This window comes from Bufo bufo, chromosome 6, assembly GCF_905171765.1.
Source record: "Bufo bufo chromosome 6, aBufBuf1.1, whole genome shotgun sequence".
Taxonomy (NCBI): domain Eukaryota; kingdom Metazoa; phylum Chordata; class Amphibia; order Anura; family Bufonidae; genus Bufo; species Bufo bufo.
Window position 1 is genome coordinate 327,407,389 of NC_053394.1, and position 19,137 is coordinate 327,426,525.

Here is a 19,137-nt window from a genome sequence, read left to right on the forward strand (position 1 = left end):
CTGAATGAATGCTAACTGATTTGAAACTACAATCACAGTCTTGTCCATTTCTCTCTTCAGGTTATATTTGTAGCTCCAGAAAAGTATTTTTTCACACAGACGCTGCACAGGCAGTAGGCAAGATACCAATGAATGTGAATCAAATGAAGATTGACCTAATGAGCATAAGTGGACATAAGATCTATGGTCCTAAAGGTATGACGCATCTCTAGTACTTGTGCTATGAAAATCACACTGATGACGTCGTTCATGACAAGTGACTAACTTTCCCGCTTCTGCAACCCACAACACCCATTATGTGCAGCTGTCTTATGTGATTACAGTCTACAGTTTGTTCTCCTGTGTAGACAGGAGGTCACTCTCCTCTGTGTAACTGATATCCTGTGAACTACAGGATTGAATCGGCATCAATAAATGTCCTCCTTCTTCCGCATACTTTGTTCCACTTTGTGCCCCTCCATGCGTAGAGTACTGCTGAATATATATTTCTGCCTTGTCTAACTGGACATGAATGTGAAGATACAGTAAGTCCTTACAATGAAGCTGCAAAGTTATAAAAGTCTCCTGAATCACACTATCTGTACTATGTTTGTGTGCTGTGTGCAGAATCTTCAGTGTATTCTATGAGATGCAGCTTTAAACTAGTCTCCCCTGCCTCTTCCTTGTAAGAGCTGACAGTGGGAAAGCTATTAAAAGCAGGAGGCAGGGGAGACCGGCTGAATCTGTATCACATAGGATGCACTTAGACACTGTAATGGTGAGTTAGTGGACAGTCGTTCTGTGTTGCTCATGAATCTCTTGCTGTCCTTAGCTAGGACTAGAACAAGATGGGGCAAAGGAAGTGCATTATGAGGAAACTCTGCCCCTCTGTGTGTGCAAAGCCAGAGGCATAATGGGAATTGTAGGGGAATAAAGGGAACTACAATGAGGAACAGAAGTATTTGAACACCCTGCGATTTTGCAAGTTCTCCACTTAGAAAACATTGGAGTGGTCTGAAATTCACATTGTAGGTACATTCCCACTTTTTTGAAAAAAAATCTGGAAATCACATTGTATGATTTTAAAAGAATGTGTTTGTCTTGCACTGCTGAACATAAGTATTTGAACACCTGAGAAACAGCAATTATTATGGCTCTCAAAGACCTGTTACTGTGCCTTTTTAAAAAGTCCACCTCTACTCCACTCATTAATCTAACTTAGTAGCACCTGTCTGAGCTCTTTGAAGACACCTGTCCACCCCACAGTCAGTCAGATGCCAACTACTACCATGGGCAAGACCAAAGAGCTGTCAAAAGACACCAGAGAAAAAATTGTGGACCTCCACAAGGCTGGAAAGGGCTACGGGGCAATTGCCAAGCACCTTGGTGAAATTAGATCAACTGTTGGAGCAATTGTTAGAAAATGGAAGAGGCTAAAGACGACTGTCAGTCTCCCTCGGACTGAGGCTCCATGCAAGATCTCACCTCGTGGGGTATCACTGATGATAAGAAAGGTGAGGAATCAGCCCAGAACTACAAGGGAGGAGCTGGTCAATGACATGAAGAGAGCTGGGACCACAGTTTCAAAGGTCACTGTCGGTAGAACACTACGCCGTCATGGTTTCAAATCATGCATTGCACGGAAGGTTCCCCTGCTCAAGTCATCACATGTCCAGGCCCGTCTGAAGTTTGCCAATGACCATCTGGATGATCCAGAGGAGGCATAGGAGAAAGTCACTTGGTCGGATGAGACCAAAGTAGAACTTTTTGGTCTAAACTTCACTCGTCGTGTTTGGAGGAAAAAGAAGGTTGAGTTGCATCCCAAAAACACCATCCCTACTGTGAAGCATGGGGGTGGTAACATCATGCTTTGGGGGTGCCTTTCTGCAAAGGGGACAGGGCGACTGCACTGTATTAAGGAGAGGATGAATGGGGCCATTTATTGTGAGATTTTGAGCATTGAAAATGGGTCGCGGCTGGGTCTTCCAACATGGCAATGACCCGAAGCACACAGCCAGGATAACCAAGGAGTGGCTCTGTAAGAAGCATATCAAGGTTCTGGAGTGGCCTAGCCAGTCTCCAGACCTAAATCCAATAGAACATCTTTGGAGGGAGCTGAAACTCCTTGTTGCTCAGTGACAGCCCCGAAACCTGACAGATCTAGAGGAGATCTGTGTGGAGAAGTGGGCCAAAATCCCTGTTGCAGTGTGCAAACCTGGTCAAGAACTACAGGAAACGTTTGACTTCTGCAATTAAACAAAGGCTTCTGTACCAAATATTAACACTGATTTTCTCAGGTGTTCAAATACTTATGTTCAGCAGTGCAAGGCAAATAAATTCTTTAAAAATCATTTCCTGAATTTTTTTAAAATTATTATTATTTTTTTTTATTTTGTCTCTCAGTGGGAATGCACTTACAATGTGAATTTCAGACCCCTCCATGATTTCTAAGTGGGAGAACTTGCAAAATTGCAGTGTGTTGAAATACTTCTGTTCCTCACTGTATATCCGAAGAGGGCAAAGAGCCAAGATGGCAGACAACCAAAAAATCCCACATCAACTAAAACAGGTTTATATACATAAGACTATACATAAGAGCCTCTACATAATTCTTTCATCATAACCTATGCTGCGCTAGGTAGGGAAAAATGCTGGATTGCTTCTTTGAAGGGAACCTGTCACCATGAAATTGCAGTGCAATCTGCAGACAGCATGTTAAAGAGCAGGAGGAGCTGAAAAGATTGAGATATAGCTTTTTGGGAAAAGATACAGTATAACTTGTAATTTATACACTTAAGCCTCTGCTCTTTTTATGCACAGGAGTCATGTGGGCGGAGCTACTCAGTGACTGACAGCTAACTCTGCATACAGGGAAGGCTGTCAATCACCGGTTAGGACCACTCGCATGACTCCGATGCATGAAAAAGAGCAGAGATTTAATTTAATAAACAGCAGGTTTTACTGAAACTTTATGAAAGTATATATCAGTCTGCTCAGTTCCTCCAGACTGCAATGTACTTTGTGGTGACAGGTTCCTTGTGCTCTTTGTTTAGTTTATTTAAGAATAATCTATTTTACTTACACTTCAGGAGTTGGAGCCATTTATGTCCGCCGGAGACCAAGAGTAAGACTGGAGCCCCTGATCAGTGGTGGAGGGCAGGAGAGGGGTCTGAGATCTGGGACAGTGCCAGCACCTCTCACTGTTGGGTTTGGTGCAGCCTGTGAAGTAGCTGAGCAGGAACTGGAGGTAAGATTTCATAACCAGAAAAAACAAGGATGTAATATACAAGAATGAACAACAGATGTGCAAGGATGCAACACCTTATACTATTCGGTGACCTATGGAGAATAAGTATGTTGCATATCTTTGCAGTTTGTTGCTGGCATTTTTGCCATGGTAGTTTTGTCATTGTAATATGTGTATATTCCCACAGTACGACCACGAGAGAATCAGCTATTTGGCTCAGAAGCTGATTACAAACATAATGAACAATATCCCAGAGGTTGTGTTGAATGGAGATCCTGAGCAACGGTACCCAGGTATGTGGTGCCACGTAAATCTGTGTACTGTGTGTGAGCATGTTCCCTGATCTAATAGTTCTTGTTGGAACATCTTTCCGTGTCCCAGCAGATTAGTTTTCATATATGACTATAATTGGTGGTCATGTTTGCACAAGTCTTGAGCTCATACAGATCTTTTTTCTTCAGGTTGTGTAAACCTATCTTTTGCCTATGTGGAGGGTGAGAGTTTGCTGATGGCTTTGAAAGATGTTGCTCTTTCATCCGGAAGGTACAACAAAACTTTTTTCTTTTTTTTTCTTTTTCTTAAATTTTGCTATATGATTATACAGTATGTTTCCATGCTAAGTTCATTTTAAAGTGTTTGCCCCAACTGGACTAATGGGCCGATTGTGGAAATGCCTGGAAACCAGGGAAAGCTGCTGGTGTCACACATTTTCCCTGCAGTGGCTGTGAAATGTTGTATTATGCAGCACGGTGGCTCAAGGACAACATCTGCATAGAGTTTGTATGTTCTCCCCCTGTTAGTGTGGGTTTCCTCCGGGTGCTCCAGAGAACTTATTGTGAGCTCCACTGGGGACAGTGGAAGTGTCACCTACTATTAGGTCGGCGCAAAAAATGCAGGATTTCATGGATTACAGATAATGAAGTGGAAAAATTTTAAAATAACATCAAAAATCTTTAAAAAATATGTTTAATCCCTTCGCTATGGCGCTGGAGTGGTGGGAAAACATGGCGCTCGCACGTGCAGCAGGCGTTATGGCCGTCAGGTCTCCGCTGTTTCAAACAGGAGAGACCCGCGGCTAATTACTGCGACCGACAGTCATGCCAATCGTGGTAATTAAAGCCTTTAGATGCCGCGCTTCCGAGCTTCTTACCAGTATCCTCTGCGGCCAATGAGGATGCCGGTAATTGATTGAAATGTGCTAGGTCTCGCTGATCAGACCTAGGGCATTTAAGCTGCAATTCTTATTTTGGCTAGCAGGTGGCAGGCCAACATCAGAAGTGAGATATATAAAAAAAAAACATGAGTGTTCAGTAAAACAAAAAATTGGATTTTGAAAGGTTCAAATATGAGCTTCAAAATCATAACAAAAAAGTGAAAAAAAACGTTTACATTTTTTTATAGATTTTTAAACTTTAAATCGCCCCCCCCTTCCGTATAATAAAAAATTAAATACATAAATAACAAAAAATATAAACATCATGGGTATCACGGCGACCAATAACGCCTGTAATATTCAAATATTTTTCTAATACAGAGAATGGTGTTAGGGAAAAAAGGGTCAAAATGACCAATTTGCCATTTTTTTTTATTGCTTCTCTTACCCCAAAAAATTTAATAAAATGTGATCAAAAAGTCACACACACTTTAAAATGCTATTAAGCGCTCATGCAGCACACGACCGTATGTATATTGCGGTCCGCCAAAAATACGGATGACATCCGTGTGCGTTCCGTATTTTGCGGAACGGAACAGCTGGCCCTTCATGGTGATGGATCATGTGACGGACCATGTGATGAACGTAGTGACGTCATCAAAGGTCCTATTCTTCACAAAAGAAGACAGAAGAGATGCCGGCTGCGCGAACAAGTGGATTAAGGTGAGTTAAATAATTTTTTATTTATTTTTTTTTAAACCCTCCAGCCCTATTGTACTATGCATTCTGTATTAAGAATGCTAATATTTTCCCCGTATAACCATGTTATAAGGGAAAATAATAATGATCGGGTCCCCATCCCGATCGTCACCTAGCAACCGTGCGTGAAAATCGCACTGCATCCGCACTTGCTTTCACTCAACCCCATTCATTTCTATGGGGCCTGCGTTACGTGAAAAACGCACAAAGAGGAACATGCATGCTGCATGCTTTCACGCAACACACAAGTGATGCGTGAAAATCACTGCTCATGTGCACAGCCCCATAGAAATGAATGGGTCCGGATTCAGTGCGGATGCAATGCATTCACCTCACGCATTGCACCCGCGTGGAAATCTCGCCCGTGTGAAGGGGGCCTAAGGGTTAAAGTGTAACTGTCATTCTTTTTTATTTTTGTAATGTGTAGGGGCAGTGATACTGAACATTTTTGTAATATTCTTTAATCACTGAAATTGCACATTTCTATTAGCAATGTCCCGTCTTCTGTTTATATAACTGTGGAGACCTGCTCAACACTGACTGTGTTATGTAGACAGTAGACAGAGGAGCGTTGCTAAGGCTCAAAATTGGCCACTTTACAGCTATTTTTGTAATAGAAATGTATGATTTCAGTAATTAAAGTATATTACAAAAATGGTCAGTATCACTGCCCCTACACATTAGGGGTTATCCAAACCCTATAATACCCCCTCTAATGCCCTGGCTCCTCACACAGATTGTACTTACCTTGCTCCTGGGCACCGGCTTCTGATGCCTGCACGGCCGCCGCTGCATCTCTCCTTTGTGCGGATCAAAACATACGGGGGGCAGGCCACGACTGGGACGAGTCACCAGCGATGCTTGGGAGGATTGATGTTTTAATCCGCGCGACAGGGAGATTCAGAGTAGGATGTGCGGGCATCAGAAGCGATGCGGGTGCCCGGGAGAAAAGCAAGTACAACCTGTATGAAGGGCCCGTCGGACATTATAGGGTTTGGATAAACCCTTTAATCAGATTTCTGTGGTCTCACAAGGTTTGTACATACTTTAGTTCTGGCTGTGACCATGTGGTGACGTTTGGTTAAATTTGACCTTCAGGTATGTTGATGCTCATGCTAAGGACCACTGCAGCATAATGTATTAAACCACTTTTTAGAATGTCATGTATAGATTTAGGAGCTATACCAATCCTGCACATGATGCATTGTATGTAACCTCTTGTATTGATCGCCAGTGCTTGTACATCGGCATCGCTGGAACCTTCATATGTACTGAGAGCCATCGGAGCAGATGAAGATTTGGCTCACTCTTCTATCAGGTTGGTTGTCATATTTTTGGGGCTCTTGCAGTTTGTTTGCGCTATAATCTTGGGTTTTATTGCCATGTACAGTACAACAAATAGAGAAATCTATCTTCATAGATGTCCTCTACATTAGTCCAGTCCTGTTTAAAGCATCAGGTAGCCTAATCATACCTATTTTTACAGGTAGGTTCAGATCCAGGCTTTTGTGGCAGCTTTTCTGGCAGTATTTTTGAGCAAAAGCAAGAAGTAGGTCAGAAATTAATGAAAACTATGAAGGAAAGACGTAAACTTCTCCATCCTGCTAGATCCACTTCTGGCTTTGGCATTAAAAAACTGCCACAAAAACCTGTGTGTGAACCCACCTTAAAGGAGCTTTCCAAGGAGAATAAAAAAAAAAGTTCAGAACATGTTAGAAAAAAAAAAAAAAAGTTTTAACTCTACCGGTCCCCAGTTGCTGCCGTTCAGACACTGCTCCAGTCTCCTCTGCCCTGCACTTCTTGTCTCGGCTCGACGCACCTGAAAAACCAGCACATTCAGCCAATCACTGGCTGAGGCAGATTTTTTTTTTTTTAAACTCTCCTTGGAAAACCCCTTTAGTGACCATAAATATTTAGAGTAACTAAACTTTTAATCAAGTTTTTATTTATTTTTTTAAATGACCCAAATGCCCTAAAAATAATTTTTCTAATATACTTTATTTATTAATTTTGACTTTTTACTAAAGATATCAAACCCCCCCCCTAAAGCCCTGATTTCCAGCGCGCTTTAAATTCTCTATTCTCCACATCACTCGCTTGTCAGCAGGGGGCGCACAGGCAGGAGCAGCAATGTGCGCTCCTGCCAGTACACCATTCTCTGTGGCCCCATTGATACAGTCCAGAATCCATTCTCCGCATACAATTTGGAGAATAGTAAATTTAAAGCGCTCTGGAAATCGGGACTTTAGGGGGAATATCTTTTGTAAAAATTCTAAATCAATAAATTTAAGTTTATTCTAAAAATTAGTTTTTATGGCATTTGGGACATTTAAAAATAAAAAATAACTTGATTAAAAGTTTATTTACTCTTAGGAGTATGAAACAGGATTGCTCATTGGTAACAGATTTTTATTAACAATTTCATTTCAATATTGTTTGTCCTCTCACAAGTCAATACATTTTAGTAATAAGCATAACAGATTAATTTGCCATTCTGATTACTATCTGATTGCTTTTTTAAAAGATTTGGTATTGGCCGCTTTACAACAGAAGAAGAGATTGATTATACTGTGAAGAAATGCATCCAAGAGGTGAAAAGGCTCAGAGAAATGAGGTACAAGCGTGGTGATCAGCTTTTATTTTCTCCATGCTTTCTCTTTCTGCCATACTGGTGTTCACAGGGAAAGTTTACTTCTTCTTGCTGAAAAGATATCTTTGCCCGAATCTGAAAGTCTACTTACGTCACCGTAATAAATGCAGTTAAGGGCATGTTCACTGTGGATTTTCCATATGAATCCTGTGTAGAATTGGCTTCAAATCCACCTCTCATTGCTTTCCACATCATAGGACAAATAAAATACTGGTGGTTAAGGCTACTTTCACACTAGCGTTCAGAGCGGATCCGTCTGATGTTTCATCAGACGGATCCGCTCCTATAATGCAGACGTTCGCATCTGTTCAGAACGGATCCGTCTGCATTATAACTTAGAAAATTTTCTAAGTCTGAAAGTAGCCTGAACGGATCCGTTCAGACTTTACATTGAAAGTCAATGGGGGACGGATCCGCTTGAAGATTGAGCCATATGGTGTCATCTTCAAGCGGATCCGTCCCCATTGACTTACATTGTAAGTCTGGACGGATCCGCTCGCCTCCGCACGGCCAGGCGGACACCCGAACGCTGCAAGCAGCGTTCAGGTGTCCGCTCACTGAGCGGAGGCTGAGCGCTGGCAGGCGGATGCATTCTCAGTGGATCCGCCTCCATTGAGAATGCATTAGGGCTGGACGGCTGCGTTCAGGACCGCTCGTGAGCCCCTTCAAACGGAGCTCACGAGCGGACACCTGAACGCAGGTGTGAAAGTAGCCTCACATGTAGATTTGTCTCACTGGATGGGGCTAAATCCACTGTGGATCGTCAGCAGGGGCGTAGCTATAGGGGGTGCAGAGGTAGCAGTCGCTACCGGGCCCAGGAGCCTGAGGGGGCCCAAAGACCCTTGTGCCGCATGTGAATACAATGGCATTATAGAAAGTGCATGCTATTCAATTTACACCTCTGGCTAGAGGTAAGGGGTTAGGTCAAGAATTTGCCATGGGGAGGAATGTTGTTTTAATTTTTGCCTCAGGCAGCACAAAGGCTATGTGCTTCCCTGCCCCTGGCCACAAAGCACGGAGAGAAGGGGGGCCCAAGCTGAACTCTTGCACCAGGGCCCATGAGACTTTAGCTACGCCCCTGATTGTCAGCTGTACAACTGCATATCTGTGGCAGGAATCAGATGGAAAAGTCTGCTGTATGAACTCTGGATAGGTCATTAGCATCTGATCGTGGGGGTCCAACACCCAGGAACCCCACCCATCAGCTGTTTGAGAAGGCACCAGGGCTCCTTTGAGTGCTGCTGCTTTCTCGCAGCTTATCAAGAACAGCGCTGTACATTGTATAGTTGCGGTGCTTGGTATCACAGCTCAGCCCATTTACTTCTATTTGGCTGAGCTGCTTCTAGGCCACGTGACCAATGAACATGACGTCATTGGCCTAGGAAAAGCAGAGAGAAGGCCCACAGCTGACCGGCGGGGGTCCCAGGTGTCAGACACCCACTGATCAGATACTGATGATCTATCAAGACACATTGGAAGCTTCTGATTTTATGGCAGATTAAAAGTTGAACTTTGATTATTTGGATCATTGTAGATATTACAATTCATTTCATTTCAAGAGGCTTCAATGATTGTGTTATGTTTGTCAGGGATCAGGGGGCATTGTAAAAAAATGTACTCCCCTTTTAACCACCTCCGGACCGCCGAACGCAGCGACGCGTCCTGGAGGTGGTTGATTCATTCCTCCTGGACGCGCCGGCGCGTCCTCTCGCGAGACGCGAGATTTCCTGTGAACGCGCGCACACAGGCGCGCGCGTTCACAGGATCGGAAGGTAAGCGAGTGGATCTCCAGCCTGCCAGCGGCGATCGTTCGCTGGCAGGCTGGAGATGTGATTTTTTTTAACCCCTAACAGGTATATTAGACGCTGTTATGATAACTGCATCTAATATACCTGCTACCTGGTCCTCTGGTGGTCCCTTTTGTTTGGATCGACCACAAGAGGACACAGGTAGCTCTGTAAAGTAGCACCAAACACCACTACACTACACTACACCCCCCCCTGTCACTTATTAACCCCTTATGAACCACTGATCTCCCCATATAGACCCCCTGATCACCCCCTTGTCATTGATCACCCCCCTGTCATTGATCACCCCCCTGTAAGGCTCCATTCAGAGGTCCGTATGAATTTTACGGATCCACTGATGGATGGATCGGATCCGCAAAACACATACGGACGTCTGAATGGAGCCTTACAGGGGAGTGATCAATAACGGAGGTGATCACCCCATATAGACTCCCTGATCACCCCCCTGTCATTGATCACCCCCCTGTAAGGCTGCATTCAGATGTCCATATGATTTTTACGGATCCACTGATACATGGATCGGATCCGCAATAAACACATACGGACATCTGAATGGAGCCTTATAGGGGGGTGATCAATGACAGGGGGGTGATCACCCCATATAGACTCCCTGATCACCCCCCTGTCATTGATCACCCCCCTGTAAGGCTCCATTCAGACATTTTTTTGGCCCAAGTTAGCGAAAATTTTTATTTATTTTTTCTTACAAAGTCTCATATTCCACTAACTTGTGTCAAAAAATAAAATCTCACATGAAGTCACCATACCCCTCACGGAATCCAAATGCGTAAAAAATTTTAGACATTTATATTCCAGACTTCTTCTCACGCTTTAGGGCCCCTAGAATGCCAGGGCAGTATAAATACCCACATGTGATCCCATTTCGGAAAGAAGACACCCCAAGGTATTCCGTGAGGGGCATATTGAGTCCATGAAAGATTGAAATTTTTGTCCCAAGTTAGCGGAAAGGGAGACTTTGTGAGAAAAAAAAAAATATATCAATTTCCGCTAACTTGTGCCAAAAAAAAAAAAAAATTCTATGAACTCGCCATGCCCCTCATTGAATACCTTGGGGTGTCTTCTTTCCAAAATGGGGTCACATGTGGGGTATTTATACTGCCCTGGCATTCTAGGGGCCCTAAAGCGTGAGAAGAAGTCTGGGATCCAAATGTCTAAAAATGCCCTCATAAAATGAATGTGGGCCCCTTTGCGCATCTAGGCTGCAAAAAAGTGTCACACATGTGGTATCGCCGTACTCAGGAGAAGTTGGGCAATGTGTTTTGGGGTGTCATTTTACATATACCCATGCTGGGTGAGATAAATATCTTGGTCAAATGCCAACTTTGTATAAAAAATGGGAAAAGTTGTCTTTTGCCGAGATATTTCTCTCACCCAGCATGGGTATATGTAAAATGACACCCCAAAACACATTGCCCAACTTCTCCTGAATACGGTGATACCACATGTGTGACACTTTTTTGCAGCCTAGGTGGGCAAAGGGGCGCACATTCCAAAGAGCACCTTTAGGATTTCACAGGTCATTTACCTACTTACTACACATTAGGGCCCCTGGAAAATGCCAGGGCAGTATAACTACCCCACAAGTGACCCCATTTTGGAAAGAAGACACCCCAAGGTATTCCGTGAGGGGCATGGCGAGTTCCTAGAATTTTATATTTTTTGTCACAAGTTAGCGGAAAATGATTTTTTTTATTTTTTTTTCCTTACAAAGTCTCATATTCCACTAACTTGTGACAAAAAATAAAAACTTCCATGAACTCACTATGCCCATCACGAAATACCTTGGGGTGTCTTCTTTCCAAAATGGGGTCACTTGTGGGGTAGTTATACTGCCCTGGCATTTTAGGGGCCGAATGCGTGAGAAGTGGTTTGAAATCAAAATCTGTAAAAAATGGCCGGTGAAATCCGAAAGGTGCTCTTTGGAATGTGGGCCCCTTTGCCCACCTAGGCTGCAAAAAAGTGTCACACATGTGGTATCGCCGTACTCAGGAGAAGTTGGGCAATGTGTTTTGGGGTGTCATTTTACATATACCCATGCTGGGTGAGAGAAATATCTTGGCAAAAGACAACTTTTCCCATTTTTTTTTTCTACAAAGTTGGCATTTGACCAAGATATTTCTCTCACCCAGCATGGGTATATGTAAAATGACACCCCAAAACACATTCCCCAACTTCTCCTGAGTACAGCGATACCACATGTGTGACACTTTTTTGCAGCCTAGGTGGGCAAAGGGGCCCACATTCCAAAGAGCACCTTTCGGATTTCACCGGCCATTTTTTACAGATTTTGAATTCAAACTCCTTCCCACACATTTGGGCCCCTAGAATGCCAGGGCAGTATAACTACCCCACAAGTGACCCCATTTTGGAAAGAAGACTCCCCAAGGTATTCGCTGATGGGCATAGTGAGTTGATAGAACTTTTTATTTTTTGTCACAAGTTAGTGGAATATGAGACTTTGTAAGAAAAAAAAAAATTAAAATCATCATTTTACGCTAACTTGTGACAAAAAATAAAAAGTTCTATGAACTCACTATGCCCATCAGCGAATACCTAGGGTGTCTACTTTCCGAAATGGGGTCATTTGTGGGGTGTTTGTACTGTCTGGCCATTGTAGAACCTCAGGGAACATGACAGGTGCTCAGAAAGTCAGAGCTGCTTCAAAAAAGCGGAAATTCACATTTTTGTACCATAGTTTGTAAACGCTATAACTTTTACCCAAACCATTTTTTTTTTTTTTTACCCAAACATTTTTTTTTTATCAAAGACATGTAGAACAATAAATTTAGAGAAAAATTTCTATATGGATGTCGTTTTTTTTTTGCAAAATTTTACAACTGAAAGTGAAAAATGTCATTTTTTTGCAAAAAAATCGTTAAATTTCGATTAATAACAAAAAAAGTAAAATGTCAGCAGCAATGAATACCACCAAATGAAAGCTCTATTAGTGAGAAGAAAAGGAGGTAAAATTCATTTGGGTGGTAAGTTGCATGACCGAGCAATAAACGGTGAAAGTAGTGTAGGTCAGAAGTGTAAAAAGTGGCCTGGTCATTAAGGGTGTTTAAGCTAAGGGGGCTGAGGTGGTTAAAGTGTCCCACCAGTCCCACGTCGGCACTCTAGTCCTTGCTGGGCCTGCAGTGCTAACGTGCTGTTCACTGTCCCTATGACCGTGGCAGCCAATCACTGGCCTCAGCGGGGATGTGCCATTCATACAACTGCTGTGGCCCGTAGCTGTAGTGGCCATGGGACAAATGAACTTGATGTCACCACTACAGAACCGATGGGGATTAGAGCCGTGGGAACCAGAGTGGCACAAAGGTAAGGATTTTTTTTTTATGCTGTCGACTGTCAAATATTCCAAAATCTTGGGTATACCCATTTAATGATTTAATACGTTTGGCGGTTGTGGAAATTATTTGTACACTGGTTAGCCATATATAAGATGTAGCTGGTTGTGGGTGTTTTTAAGCATGGGTTTTGTATCCTGAAATCCATGCCTGAAAACTCCTCTGTTCTACCTCCCAGTGATTTTAGTGGGATTCTATGCCATAGTTCAGAAGATATTTATTTTTTTAATGATCGTACCATTTTCTACATGATTGCATCCTATCCGCTGCTGAATCACCTTGGTGAAGAAATATTTTTGTATTTTACAGCCCACTGTGGGAAATGGTGCAAGATGGGATCGATCTGAAGAACATACAGTGGACACAGCACTGATTACCAAGGACTCCTGACAAAGAACATGTTGGATGGCTTCTGTTACAATGGGATACTCCTACGGCTGCCAGCACTTCCGCGTCTGTCAGTCTGACGCCTGTGTGATCTCATCCCCATGTCTTGTTTTATGTTCGATATTTAACAGTTACAGGGAAATCCTCTTGAGTTTCGTCTGCCACAGAATGAATACAGGCTCCATTCACTTTCAGCAGATTTAGAAGAGCAACCAATATTTGTGAGCTTTAATAAAGACTGTAATGTTCTTTGGTGCGGTGTGGGCCCTGTTGGTACACTTCCAGATTTCTCTATATATATTTCTATGGTCCCTTGGGCATAATTTAGCAAATATACTGGATCGGAGAATCAGAAGGTTTAGACGTTTTCACTGTTTTCCTAGACACCAAATGTTGCTGTGGACCACCATACCATTGTAGCCTGATCGCATAAACCCATTCATATACATTAGGCCTCATAAACACTACTATATTTTGAATCTGTGTCCAATCAGGTCTGTGCGCACTTTTTGCGGATTGCACACAGACCTATTCATTTCCAGGGGTCGGCAAAAAAAAAAAAATGGACTGCACACAGATGTCACCCGTGTGTCTGTTCTTAAAAACGATAGAAAATGTCCTATTCTTGGCCACAAAATGCAGACCACGGACCCAGTGAAGTCAATTTGTCAATAATAGAATCAAAAACTGACATCCATGTTTTGTGGAGCGCAAAAACAGATGGTCGTATTCATGAGGCCTTAGATTGATATTGTCTGTTGCCAGGATTGGTGGCTGGTTTTCCTAATAACCTGTAGGGCAACAGCCAAACCATCTGAAGTATGGAGTCCTGGCAGAGAGTGAAGTTAAAGGAGTTGTACAGAATTATAAAACCATGGCCGTTTTCTTCCAGGAGCAATGCCATACCTATCCACAGGTGGTGTGCGGTATTGTTCAGCACCGTTTAATTCAGTGAGACTGAGCTGCAGTACCAGCCACAACCCGTGGATAAGTGTGGCGCTGTTTCATGAATAAAGCTGGTTTTGTATTCCTGGACAACTCCTTTAATGAACCCTGTTAGATTTAACCAGCAGCTTTTGATGCATTTGAGCAAAACATATTGGAGTCTGATTATAAGCAAGGCATTTCTGGTTGATGACGCTTACAATGTATTCTGGGATCTAGCGTCTAGTTGCTTGTGCTAGCTGCAGCTTGGTATCTTCTCTGTATTTGCCCTTGCCAAGATTTTCAAGTATTTTCTAAGTGTTTTTGCATTTCTCAACTAGAGAGCAGCTGTCTGACTAGAACAAACTATAATAATAATATAATAGTAAATCTAAGTATTTTCATTCTATACCATGCTGTTATTAAAGGAGTTTTCGCAGAATCGACACTTACCCCCTAAACTCAGGATAAGGGGATAAGTGCCTTATTGCTGGGACCCCTGCGATCACAAAAAGGGAGTCCCATGTCCCCCCATTTGAATGGAGTGGTTAAGTACATGAGACCTCCATTCATTCTTGTGGAAGGTGGGCCCCCCAGCCATCGGACACTTATCCTGTGGATAGGGAAAAAGTGTTGATCCTGGATAACCACTTTAAAGGCTATGGACAACCCTTGGGGCAATTTTTAAATGATTGCATGTTACTCATTTTTGGCTAAAAATCTTTTAATTTTTTTCATTTAGACTTTATTAAAAGTTTTCAACAGTTTTTGTTCCACGTGGTTAGGTTTTAGTCTAGCTGCAGAGTATCTTACTTTCAGTCTTGGACAGAATGGTCAGGTTGCTGCTATGACTGCTGATTTATAGCCCTTTTCTCTGAATTCCTAACAGCTCATAAAACGCTAGTTATAGCTAAATTCTTATCAATCTGATAACATGACTTAAGAGTATTTATAAGCTGTCAGGAATTCAGAGATAAGGCTATACATAAAGCCTTCAGAGCAGCAACCGTTCAGTGCCAAAGCAAGATACTCTGCAGACAGACTGAGACTTTACCATGAAGAACAAAAGCTGTTAAAAATTTATAGTACAGGCCAATTGAAAAAAAGATTTTTGTTCCAAAATGAGTAAAATTCAATCATAAAAACTGTCCCTAAAGCCTTTGTTTAGCTCCCTTTTTAAGATTATCTCGTTATTATTCTACACTTATATATTTTTTTAGATTATTATTACTACGTTTATTCTTCTGTTTGTGAAATGGGGCTCACACAGTGCAATTGCTTTTGCCAGAAAATAGAGAAGTGTAAAGCATTCCCTTATACTTCTCTTTTTGGGACCTTCTCCCATGCAGTGGCCATGTTGGTGAATGCGGCCTTGTAGCTGTTTTCTGCAGCAGACGGAACGTAAGGTTGGTGTCCACACACAGAATATTACATTCACTTGAACGCACAAGGACACACAACAGTGTGCTCCAATCTTATTGTGTAATGTAGTAACGTGTGTGTGGGCATGAGGTCTTCTAGGTTATAGGCCCTTTCTTCCTGTCATGTTCTAAGCTTGTAAATTCTGTCAGGTTATTTCTAGAAAACCTGCAATCTCTGCAAGAGAACTCACTATTACACAATATTTATCCGCCATATTTTTGCCTTATTTTTGCTCAGGTTTGTATAAATGTAAGGCTAATGTACAGTGTCATTTAATATTTTGCATCTGGAAGATTGCAAATCAATAAAAAGTTCTGAGATTGTGTTTGTGTTATGCTCGCGTGTAGATTGATGAAGGTATAAGCTAATAAAGTATGTACGTTTTTACTGGGACTGATCATGTGGTGCCATCTGTTTAAAGGGGTTTTCTGGACAAAACTGCCTACTACTGCTATAGTAAATCATATAAGGCTATGTCCCGAATAGATCTAGCTTTAGCTAGCATAGATTTTTTATTTTTTTTTAGACCTGATCAAAAAGATGACCTATGAAGCCCACGGGATTTCTGATCATTCACCAGTATTGCTTTCAATCGAAACGCCTGGTCTTAGGAAAATTCCTAGAGTGTTTAGACTCAATCCTCATTGGATTTAAGTAATAGGTGATCAGGAGAGTCTATAGGGAGAAAAATCTCAGACTTTTGGGAGCAGAATATTGGCTCAGCCCATATTCACTTTGTCTGGGATGCTTTTAAAGCATTTTTGCGAGGGCTATACTGGGCAAAAATTAAGGAAAAGAAAGCGTCCTTTTGCAAAACTGAGAAATCTCTGGAGGGAAACCTAAAGAGATTAGAGGCAGAAATTCATAAAAATAATAGCGTGGATAGGCAACAACGGCTAACTGAAGCCTGGGAAAAATTTACAACACTATCTATTTCAGAAAGCCCAACATAAAATCTTCTCTGGGCAAAAAGTATTTTGTGAAACAGGGAAGCCTGGTAGATTACTTTCTCGCCCATATTCCTTGGGGGACACAGGAAACCATGGGTATAGCTCTGCTCCCTAGGAGGCGTGACACTAAGTGAAAGCTGTAAGCCCCTCCTCCATCAGCTATACCCTTCAGCCTGGAGAGAGAGACTGCCAGTCTTTTGCTTAGTGTCCAAGGAGGCAAGACACTCCCTGCTTAGGCAGGGTCGCTTTCCTATATTTTTTATTTTTTTTGCGTTATTTGTTGTTTTTAATTCGTTTTTTTTTTTTCTACTTGCAGGGACAACAGAGGCGCACTAGACCCCTCTGTTTCTCCCGGGGTTGAGTTGCGCCAGTGCCGGTAATGCCGCACTGCCGCCTCCCCCACAGAAGACAAGGTGGACCAGGGCAGCCTCGCTCCCCTGCGTCCCGCCAGCTCAAGGGTCGCCCGCACGCCAAGTCCCTCCCCCGGCTTCCTGCCACTGCGGTGCCAGTAGCTGAAGGGGCGACCCTGCTGGATGGATTGAGGGTGAAGACAGCGGATGGTGAGTGGCTGCTCCAGCCCCCCCCCCCTTTCCCTCCCTCCCACCGCTGCTACGTCTACGCTTGAAGACTCAAGCGTTTTCCATCATCGACACCCCCCCCCCCCCCCACATGGGCATAACTGGGCCGGCAACTTTTACCGGGCATCATTTGGGGGGACTCCGGTCTTCTCCAGCGGCAGGGCATCAGGGGGACGGCTGTGGGCAGGAGGCCGTCTGCCACATCCAGGCGCGGCGGGGGCCGCTTACTTGGCGCGAACGGCGCCATATTAGCTTGGCCGGCACTTCATCTTTCTCGGGGGTTAAATCATTTTGCCGCGCGCGCGGCTCTGCCTTCTCCTTCAGCGCGGCGGGGGGGGGGGGGGGCGGAGCTTCCCTACATGCGCTCCGCTGCTTTCTGTTTCGTCGGGCAGCACATCTCTAGTGCTGCGTGGAACCCTCTCTGCCGTCCGATCCTGAAGCTCTTCATCTCCGTGCCTGCTGCCACTCCTCCACAGCCTCCTTCAGCCTGCTGCCCTTACTACTGCCGCTTGCGCTGTCCGCGGGTCTGGTAGGACTGTTAACTCCTCCGTGCCACCAGTGCTGCTGCCTGGGTGTAATCCCCGTTCCGTTTTTTCTCTGGGGTCTCCCCCTTTAAGTGCAACATTTTTTTTTCCACCATGTCAGACCCTTCTGCAGCCGCCAAGCCTTGGAACCATGCCTGTACCGCTTGTAGGGAACCCTTTCCCCGGGGGCAGTCTGATCCGCACTGTCCCTGCATGCCGGGCCTCCACCGCAGCCTCAGTCGCCCGCTGTGTCGCTCCCCTGCTTCCTCTGACCCGCCTGACTGGGCTAGATCCCTGTCCCAGGCCGTGGAAAGCCTCACCCATGTCGTGGGCCGCCTAATAGACAGGCCGCCTACCCCGCAGGATGCCACTCTTACTGTCGCACCCTCCGGGTCCACCGCTTCTGCCGCTGCGGCGGGTTCACCCTCTCTTAGTGACCCTTCCCGAGCTAGGCACTCTCAGAAGCGTTTTAGAGTAGAGCGAGCCTCCTCCTCGGATGCCTCTCTCTCCGCCACGCGTGCGCACTCAGACGGGCCTCTCCTCTCCAAAGGATTCGCCCTCTGAAGGTGAATTGGCGGCTTCGGATTTGGAAATGGACTCGGCCCTGCCGTCCAAGCTAGCCTCAGCGATGGGTCAACTCATCTCTGATATTCGTGACACCTTTAAGGTGCAGGATGACCCCCCTAGCTCTGACGCAGCTAGCGTCTCCTTTATCAGACCCAAGCAGGCCTCCAAAGTCTTTCCAATCCACTCTGATTTCTCCTCCGTGGTGTCTAAGGCTTGGGCTCGCCCGGACGCCCGTTTTGTCAGTCCCAAGAAGCTGGATATTTGCTATCCTTTTCCAGCCGATGTTGTGGCCACCTGGTCGTCCCCACCCAAGGTGGACCCCCCTGTGGCCCGTCTGTAAAAGAACACGGCCATTCCGGTTCCCGACGGGTCCTCTCTTCAGTCAGCGGAGGACCGTCGCATGGAGACCCTTTCCAAGGGCATTTTTGCTGCCTCCGGTTCTGCCCTCAGACCGGTTTTTGCCTCTGCCTGGGCAGGTAAAGCAATCTCTGCTTGGGGTGTGCAGCTGGAGCAGGAGTTGGACTCGGACGTCCCCATCCAGGACCTACGTTCCTTGGCCCAGCTTATTGTTCGGGCTGAGAATTTTGTTTGTGAGGCCTCCCTTGATGCGGGAGCCCTTATAGCACGCTCCTCCGCCCTGGCCGTTTCCGTCAGGAGGGAACTCTGGCTGAAGGTTTGGAAAGCGGACGCTGCCTCCAAACGTTCCTTGGCGGGGCTACCTTTTGCGGGTTCCCGCCTTTTCGGGGTCCGCCTAGACGAGCTTATTTCGGAGGCCACGGGTGGTAAAAGCACCCATCTTCCTCAACCCCAGGCCAGGGGTG

General features: G+C 44.5%; 1 protein-coding gene across 1 annotated transcript in view; it reads left to right on the forward strand.

Moving 5' to 3' along the window:
- NFS1 (NFS1 cysteine desulfurase) overlaps positions 1 to 16,022 on the forward strand; it is a 33,539-nt gene extending 17,517 nt beyond the window's left edge. The window contains exons 7-13 of the mRNA XM_040434803.1: positions 61 to 195; positions 3,069 to 3,226; positions 3,414 to 3,519; positions 3,688 to 3,769; positions 6,373 to 6,456; positions 7,663 to 7,752; positions 13,274 to 16,022. Coding sequence (XP_040290737.1) covers positions 61 to 195; positions 3,069 to 3,226; positions 3,414 to 3,519; positions 3,688 to 3,769; positions 6,373 to 6,456; positions 7,663 to 7,752; positions 13,274 to 13,337 — 719 coding nt within the window. The 3' untranslated portion in view covers positions 13,338 to 16,022. The remainder of the gene's footprint in view (positions 1 to 60; positions 196 to 3,068; positions 3,227 to 3,413; positions 3,520 to 3,687; positions 3,770 to 6,372; positions 6,457 to 7,662; positions 7,753 to 13,273) is intronic.
- The last annotated feature ends 3,115 nt before the right edge of the window (positions 16,023 to 19,137 follow it).